The sequence below is a fragment of the Sesamum indicum genome, linkage group LG6 (assembly GCF_000512975.1).
Source record: "Sesamum indicum cultivar Zhongzhi No. 13 linkage group LG6, S_indicum_v1.0, whole genome shotgun sequence".
Taxonomy (NCBI): domain Eukaryota; kingdom Viridiplantae; phylum Streptophyta; class Magnoliopsida; order Lamiales; family Pedaliaceae; genus Sesamum; species Sesamum indicum.
Window position 1 is genome coordinate 6099245 of NC_026150.1, and position 9316 is coordinate 6108560.

The 9316-nt window shown below is 36.2% G+C and overlaps 1 protein-coding gene across 2 annotated transcripts; it reads right to left on the reverse strand.

Moving 5' to 3' along the window:
* Nucleotides 391-9310, reverse strand: LOC105163872. 2 transcript variants are annotated; one of them, XM_011082378.1, is made up of 7 exons: nucleotides 8937-9310; nucleotides 8228-8391; nucleotides 7471-7682; nucleotides 6903-7157; nucleotides 6716-6802; nucleotides 4768-4940; nucleotides 391-846 (listed from the first exon to the last, which is right to left on the reverse strand). In XM_011082378.1, the coding sequence occupies exons 1-7, from the start codon at nucleotides 9290-9292 to the stop codon at nucleotides 735-737; spliced, it is 1359 nt and encodes a 452-aa protein (XP_011080680.1). In that variant the 5' UTR covers nucleotides 9293-9310; the 3' UTR covers nucleotides 391-734. The 2 variants fall into 2 exon arrangements, with proteins under 2 accessions (XP_011080680.1, XP_011080681.1); XM_011082379.2 differs by lacking the exon at nucleotides 391-846 and adding an exon at nucleotides 3925-4203.

Here is a 9316-nt window from a genome sequence, read left to right on the forward strand (position 1 = left end):
AGCAAGTCCCCAATCGTAATATTTTCTTTTAAATACGGAAACTCACAGGGAAATTTATCTCATTTCTAAAAGAAGAATATAACGAATAATTACAATAACTCCTCATACAAGATTTTATTGCATCAAGTAAAGATGATATTTTTAACCATTCAATTATAACATCCTGAATGACATAAAACTTAAAAGCAAAAACATCCTGGTGTATTCGGACTTACCTGAATAGCAAGCCCATAACAAGAGAAACTATGCATTGCTAACATCTGAACATATAAATTTGAATCATTCGTCTGAAAAAATTATTTTTAATACATTCATTTTGTAAAGATATACTCACCATAAACTAATATGCAATAAAGCAAAATGCACAGATGCAATACAATTAAAGGCGCATGTCGGAAAACTTGAACAAATTGACACTTGCTAATCATTGATTAAATAATTCGACGGGACAATGCATGCTACCATTTGTTGATAACTCAGCATAAAAATTAGTCTCGTACAATGTCCTAACAGTGTAAACCAAGGAAGGATACCGGGTGACTTCCCAGTCCAAACAAGGATACATATAAAATTTCTGATTTTCATCAGTGCAAAGGAAATGCTCCCAGCCATCTTTGTCTCTTTTGATTGCAGGACACACTTAAAAAGTGAGATCTGTTGCTCCTTAAGCATAAAAGGAAACTAGTTCAGTCTGGAGCAAATGTCAGCAAGAAGGATTTGAGCATTTTCTTGGGTCATCGCATGAAAGGAACTAAGTATCTCATCTCTGTTCCATTTCCATTAGACAAGAAGAAAATCTTCTTCCAATTTTCCTCCGAAAATGCATCACGTTTCACTAGTCTTTGCCTGCCACAAGAAATGTCACATGAAGCAAAAACATTTGGATCATGAAATGGTATTTGGCACTCAACAATAATGGAATGATATCCTTATCTTTCTCCCAAATCCAGACAAGCATACAAGTTATCCATGAGATTCACTTTACCACTACCCTTTAGTTATTGGCAAATCTTTATATAAGCAATAACCGCTTATGTCAAACTAAAGTATAGAATTGGGAGGTTCATTTTTCAGTGCCACCATTTCAAGCACCCTGACAATGGCCACAAAATACAGACCAAAGAGTGTTACGTACAAGTGAATCATATGGTAAGTTAAAAAGTTAATTAAGAAACTCAAACTCACCAAATATAAGCACCTATACTTTGGTAGGGAATGACATGACATATTTCACGGTAATTTAATTACAGAGTATCATTATTTTGTTTGGTAATATTACTTCAAATTTGGGAAATGAAATATATTCCTAAAATTTGGTAATATGCTTGCGTAGGTATGTTCAATATAGATAAATATATATTTATAAAATTATAAGCAAATATGCGTTCACTAAGTTTTATTTTCTTTTAAATATATTATATATATTAGTATAAGCGTAAATACATATATATATAATATTTGTATACATATATATGTATTAATTTTCTGTATGCCAAATAAACAGGTCCTTAGGGTATTCAAACACCCACCTCCCTATAAACTTATACAGGTGAAACATCACAGGTTATGAATTGAATAAACAACTTTTAAATTGATGAAAGATGAGAAATCACTATACAATCAAGGCCATAAAATGTTCTGCATCCACAAGGGACTTCAATTCAATAGTAGAACATTTCAAAAGAGAAATTATCAGATAGTGGCAGAATTTTAGAACCAAGTGTCAAGCACATGGGAACCTTTACATCTCATGTTTGCGTACACAACAGTTTGGCAGAGTTTTTAAGGAAAAGGCAAAATGCCTTTACTCATATCGACAAGGAGGCTTGCTAGAAACAAAATTAAAGCACCAATAAGGAACCTCTTGGAGTGTTTAATTAAATCATACGTGCCAATTTCATTACCTAAATTCTAATTAAAGAAAAGCTTCTAGTAAACAAATAATGGATAAGAGTTATACGAAAGAAAAAGTACCAAGTGCTTTGCTTTCTATGGCCAGGCATAGGTGACTAGGTGAGTGATACACAAAAGCCTCATGACGATACGGACCATTCTAGGAGGTGGTTCTATCCTGAATCAAGCATATGTCCAGGCGGTGGAGGTCCAAACTAGAGCCATTTTCCCACTATGGCGGCAAGATGGGATGATGAACCGAGCTGACAAGCAATGCTATCAAGCTTGTCCAGCTAGAACTAATAAATCATCTGTATGTATTTCAAAATTTAGGGAGCCCACTTGTGAGTTTTCAGGTCATTTTTATTATTTCTAGATTTTCAGAATATACTTTAAAAATCTACAATACTAGAATTAGATATAAAATTATCACTTAAAAACATCCTTGTCAGTGTTGGATTTCACAGCTCCCAAGTCCCAACTGCCAAGAACTGACTATCCCAGTCTTATCTTCCATCCCATTCTTCATCACAGCCATCAGCAACGCCCAAGGGTGTAAGATGTATCAACCTACCTAGTGAACCAGCTCGACTTAAGCTTCAACTAGGACATATATGTCCCAAAGCTCGTGAATTTTTCACTATTTTTTAATTGTAAATAACATATATATGAAAAATAAATTAATAAAGATGGTCCTATTCTTCACTCAACTTTCAAATTTCAGCCTTTGATTTCACTTCTCAACTTCACTTCTTTTACTCTTCACAGCCCTAGAATCTGTTTTCAGCCTTTCAGATGGAAGCATAGTTATTAATAGCGGACGGTGCGCCATGGCGCAAGGGTCCCCTGGAGCCATGGCGCACAGCACACGACACGGCACGCGCATTTTTATCGTACGGCGCATATGTACAGCAAAAAATTATAATGCACAAATAAGTAAATATAAACACTAGAAATAATTTTAATCCTCGTACCATAAAAGAAACTTGCAAAATAATAAGTTTTAGGAAAAACAAAAGAGTTTAAAACATGCAACATGATTAAACAAATCCCACATTTCTAATTTCACTCGTTTTGCAAGATATTTTGATTGTTTTTAATTTATTTTTAATAAATCAGCTGAAGTAAAGGCTGGGCTTTTTTAGCCAGCCTTTATTTACACTAGGCGAAGAGCCAGTGCAATGTGCGCCACGTGCCATGGCACCCCAGTAATAACTATGGATGGAAGCACTAAAATGTGGTTTCCTTTGAGACGAAAAATAGCATCTCCCACAAATGCAAAAAAATAAAAAACAGATCTCTTAAGTAGCTCAAGAAAAAAGGGAAGGAAAGATTCTTTTCTGGAATATGAAATGTCTTTTCTCAATCCTATTTCAATTACTGTTGTAATGCTTCACATTAGGCAGCAAGTGTAACTTTGTAAATGCCTCTGTGTTCTTTTGCCCCTAATCAAAAGCCACCTTCCTTAAGTGGAGACTACCATGCACCCAAACCAGAGTTATATATCCAGAAGCAGAATCACACAAACTGACTATGAGTCACAACAAGTCATTCAACTGTGCGGTTGCTGATTTGAAAACCCTTCATTTTGCTTTCCAACTTGTAGGATTTGAGCCCTTTGTTCTTTACTGTTAGTGTATGTCCAATAGCAGACAAAATCCAATGCCAGATAAGTATGGGAGAGGGATATGTTACTTGCTGTTCACGTGAAGTTACAAATACAGGACTACCTGGCCAAACCATAGTTATTAATGGCGCGCCATGGCGTGCGCCCATAGTTATTAATAGCGCACTGTGGTGCATGGGTCCCCTGGAGCCATGGCGCACAGCGCGGTGCGCGCATTTTTATAGTACGGCGCACATGTATAGAAATAAATTATATATTTCATACATCAATATATATTCACATCAATAATGCACAAATTAGTAAATATAAACACTAGAAATAATTTTAATCATCATACCATAAAAGAAAACTTGCAGAATAATAAATTTTAGGAAAAAGAAAAGAGCTCAAAACATGCAAGATGATTAAACAAATCCTACATTTCTAATTTCACTCGTTTTGCAAGATATTTTGATTTTTTTTAATTTATTTTTTAATAAACCAGCTGAAATAAAGGTTCCCAGCCTTTATTCACACTGGGCAAAGCCCAGTTTTTTACAAAGACAAGGTACTGGCAGAGGGCGGCTACAGGGGCGGGGTACGCTCACGAAGGCTGCGCCGCACTAGGGTTCCAGCTGCGACGCCAATCTGGGACTTCAGCTGCGGCGGTCGCGCAAAACTAAGGTTTCAGAGAATGAGGAGAACTAGGGTTTCACACAAGGAGAAAAGAAAAAAGTAAGAAAAAGGGAATAAATATTTAAAAGAAAGTAACATAAAAATGTAGGGTTTCTTTAAACCTTTTAACTTATTTTTTTTAAAAGAGTTACAGAATAATATAAAAGAAAATTAAAAAAAAAGGAAAAGAAGAGAAAAACCCTTACTAGTTGTTTTACACATTTATTTTATGATATAATGATTAATATAATTTCTAAAATTTATATTTAATTGTTTGTGTAATATTGTAGGTAAAAGATATATTAATATATGAATATATAATTTATTTACGCAAATTTGCGCCGTACTTCAAAAATGCACGCACTGAGCCATGCACCGTGCGCCATGGCTCCAGGGCACCTTTGCACCGTGCGCCTTTAACAACCATGGGCCGAACTAAAAGTATTACATATGACATTGTTCAAAAGGAGAGACAAGAAATATGCAGTCAACAAAAGCACGTGTGATGAGCCTGTAGCTAAGATAAAATAAAAATGCTTCTTATATAGAAATGACTAGCAACCCTGTGATTTTACAAGTCCAAAGAAGCAGACCTGAGATAGTAGTGGCAGACGGTATCAGCTTCATCCACACTGTATCGTGGCAAATGGATTCGAGCATCAGCGGGAACATCCGGCAATTCTTCACGCAATTTTCCTACTGCAGTTGAATGAGAAAAGGCACCCACCATCATATCCTCGTGCATCATTGACCTAAATGCGTTAACCTAAAAATGATATTTGAGAATAAAAATCATTCAAGATAACAACGCAAAAAGTAGTGGAAACAAAATACATGCGGGTACTGGAATGTAACACCCTTCAGGAACATATAGAGAACAGAGTTGGTAGCCTGAGCATCTAACACATTCCCTATTTCAATTACATTCCACTGTGGATCAAATGCAGTTTTTAGCAGCTCCAGCACTCCAAATAAGAAACCAGCTATAATTCAGAAGTACTTCTACAATGCCAAACTTATTCATTTTCCCAAGTAAGCTAGACAGGAGATTCTAATGCTGATAAAGGGAAATTACCTTAGATACTTTACGAAAATTACAGGGAAAGGTTGCATAAAATTAAGGAAATGGGTATATTCTATTGGACAAGAGTGTCAAGCTAGCATTTGGTTCCAAGGCATATATCTCACTTAGGAGAAGATGCAACTGTTTAGGAACATATGCAGAAGGCGTCATGTATAGGTTCTCAAACTAAGATGACTAGATTCCCAAAACAGACGGGAACAGGTGGAAGTACTCAAGAAAGAAGACCAAAACAAGGTAAAATATGTGCCAGATTTAAATACATCACTATAGTACTGCAATACAGCATATGTATGGACATTAAGACCCAAATAAGGTAAAACTGTGTGCCAGTTCAGTTAATATAAAATCAGCTACTGATATAAACATAAACAAGCATTGCTACAGGTGTCTCCAGAAATTTTTCTGCTTGACCTGGATCACAATTGACCTAATAGATCCCCAGGGAGGGGGAAACATATAGGGAATAAACTAATTTAATATGATAATGAGGCATTCCAGCTGACATTTATATCAAATAATATACATACCAAGTCCTCACCAATGATTAAACAGATTTACATCAATGTAACAACAACCTGACCAGGATACCTGAAGTTACTTGACCAATTAAAGGTAGCAATCAAACCATCAAGAATCTAAATCTATCTGCCTCACAATTGCAGATATGTGCAAATTCAAAGTACAAGATACTCGTCTTAATTACTTATGGAGCAAAACCAAGAATTTAAGTATTGTAAAAGCCAACTAAGGCCTTGACATGGGAAAAATGATGTAAGTCATATTTATTTCTTCCATTTACACAATGTGGTGAAATGGCTAATCCAAGCACTAGCATCAATATCATTTTCTAATACTAGGGGTGTGTAGCACACTTGATTGATGTGCATAATGTTTTAAATTATTTTATTTTCTCTTAATCAAAACTTTTATTATTTTTAATTGTTTCATATAAGAAATACAAAAATTTAAATACACAGAAAATTGTATCAGTAAGAAAAAGAGAACAAATGGTTGTGAGATGGCTGTGAGATAAAGGGTAATCCATATGGCTGGAGAAAAAAAAAAGTGAGAGAGATAATGGACGGAGAAATGGATTTCAAGAGAGACTTAAAAAAATACACTAGTTAAAGTAGTTATTCACGGATTAGGACACCAAAAAAAGTGCTCTTCAATTATGACTAGTATAGATAGGTTTACCAATGATAGTGGAGTATTAATGCATACAGGTTTCCAAATGATGGTGGAGCTTAATGTCTATCCCCTATTCCAAGAAAGACATATCTGGCTAAGTTAATAATCTCTTGAATTGAAATCCTTCACAACCTTCCCAAGACATAAATTCGTCCACATCCAAATCCTAATTCAAGAAATATCTAAATAGCTAACATTCTGATATTCATAAAATGACAAAAGTTGAAATGTTGTTAAGTAATTCTGAGTAAGCACATAAAACTTACAGTAGCGAGTTCTCTAGCATGAACGGGTCGGCAAGAACGAACTGTTACTGGTTCCTCGTAATCAGTGAATGTAAACCAACTGTTATACTGTTCAGATACAACCGTAACTCATTAGCAGGATGGACACCAATGAATTCTGAAAGGCAAGATAATCCCCCTTATACAAGAAGTCACTAAAAACACTCACTTGATCAACTGCAATAAGGACAGGCATACTTGTCACTTTTGATAATTCCCTCCTCAATCGAACTAGCACTCCAACAGCAGCATGTGTGTTATTGAGTCCAGCCTCAACAAGTTGATAAAGAGTTGTCTCTTCGGAAACTGGCATCTTATCACTACCCTTCGGCCACCCAACGCCAGCACCCTCTCCCAATGGAATTGGATCGTGTATATTGCACTTTAAACCTTGCAAACAAGACTTGTTGTACTTCAAAAAATCCTGAAATAAACAAACAAGAAATTTGAATCTGCTAGATCACACAAGGAAATTTGATGCTTATGGTCATAGTAATTGACACTTCTTTTGAAATTTACCAAGGAGCAATGACCACCAGATATAAAAAAAAAACTAGTTCAAACAGTATGACATCCGCAAATGTTTTCATCATTCAATAAAATACAAGTAGCAGTATGATAGAAAAAAGCTGTCTTTTACACTGATCTTTAAGATATACCAAAATAGGACCACGTAAATTGCAAGGTAATTCTCAAAATGTCACTAACTTGTAGAGGGAGAAGAATAAATTACTTACTTGCAGAATGTTTGCAGCCTGCACTGGGGTATCCCACATACCTGTCTGAGGATTTTTATAGAATAATCCACCATGCGTCCAGTCCCAACCTTTAGGGACATATAGAACAAGCCAACCTTCCTTGCGGGCCCAGTGAACAAGCATCGCAAGTGCAATACTCTTCCCACAACTTACGAGACCATCTAATACAATTTGCTTTCTAGCTTTGGGAGCTGCTAATAAAGATTGTCAAAGTCACTCATTTTGCATATAAAAAAGGTTGATTATTATTTTCCCATTTTAGGGGGAAAAATCCACTCAAGAAATATAAAGTTGTACGCCTAAATCACATCTGTTATACAAACCTCCAGATTGTCGAAGACCACAAAAATTATATGTGTCCAGGGATAAATGACAATAAAGCAAATAAAGAAAGAAAGGATGACCAATGATGATCTAAAAAGAGCAAGTAACTCTTTTTGTGCAATGGGTTACGCAGCAACACATCAATATAAGATGAGCAATTGATTTGCAAGTTAAATAACAGTTAGGTCTCAATCATGCACCTCTCATAGTAAACATTGTACTCCATCAATCTATAAAAATACATCAAATTCTTGATTTTCCTTATTACTATAGCTCCTCCTGATCCTTCAAAAAAACAAAACTGTACATCAACTAAATTGTGTCATAGGCTACAATTGATACAAATTCCTTGTCAGGATGAATCAAATTCTACTGATAGCAATAAACAAAAAATAGTTAAAAAAAGGTGCACCTTTAGAATTAACCACCAAAGAAGGATCAGCAGCTCGTCTGAAATTATCACGGAGGTCTATGAAACATTGTCGCACCAGCAAAGCAGTCCTGCTGGATTCCTCAAATTCCTTCATCATTCCCATTGGCAAGCCTTCTGGCAACACCTCTTTTAACTCCTCCATACTAAAAAGAAACAATCCAACAGAATTGCATCCAGTAATCACAAATTAGTTATTCTACATCCGAGCCCATAGTTTGATGGTAAATATAAGACATACCAACTTGATTGAAGAAAAATTTCCATCAATCATTATGAGCAACTTAGCATATCAACTCCTAGAAAAGTTGATTCTAGATGTATAGAACATCAGTACATTAATTTGAACCAACCGATTCAATAGAATTCCAATTAGCCAAAAGCCAGAATACTCAATCCTCTAATATTTACTGATTTGTGTTCAGACATTGAACAGTAATTATAGCTAGGATGCCAAACATCTCAGCCAATCGCCACTGAGGTCTGTCCAAACGCTGCAGCCATTGTTACTCTTGTGCAGTGACCAAACATACCAGTATCACATAAAAATGTCCCGGCAAATCCAGAAAATCCAAACTACGACATTCAATTTTGGGACAGCAAATAACAAAACCCAGCATTTAGTGCATCGCTTTTTTCCAAGTAGAACCTTTAAAATTAGACAATTTTGTCCACAAAAGAAGAACGTTACCTGAACTTGAAGTAAGTGTTAGTATCGTCTTTCGTAAGCAAAGAGAGAGAAGATTTAGAGGTGAAGAGAGGGCGCCCATTGGGGCCCACGTCAAGAGCGGGGTTCTTCTCATCCTCCGCTAGCTGACGACGACGGAGCTCCGCCTCTTCTTTGAGAGAAAATTCTGGGTTCGCCGCCTGCATTTCTTCAGGCTTCTTGTCCTTGGGATCGAATTTCGCTTGGGGTTTCTTTCCTTTGGTAGGGCTGACTGGTTTCTTGACTTTCGTAGCCATGCTCCGGCAAATGGGGAGCTGCCACTGCGATTGTCTCATTGGCGCTGCGGCGGTGGTTGCTCGGAGGAGCGATCGGGGGAGCATTTTTCCTTTTTCTTTTCCTATTGT

Coding starts and splice junctions, on each gene's coding strand:
- LOC105163872 (XM_011082378.1), bottom strand. CDS start 9,292: ATGCTCCCCCGATCGCTCCTCCGAGCAACCACCGCCGCAGCGCCAATG. Junction 8,392..8,936: donor AACACTTACTTCAAGTTCAG/GTAACGTTCTTC, acceptor GTTTCTTTTTAG/TATGGAGGAGTTAAAAGAGG. Junction 7,683..8,227: donor TTTGGTGGTTAATTCTAAAG/GTGCACCTTTTT, acceptor CTTTATTAGCAG/CTCCCAAAGCTAGAAAGCAA.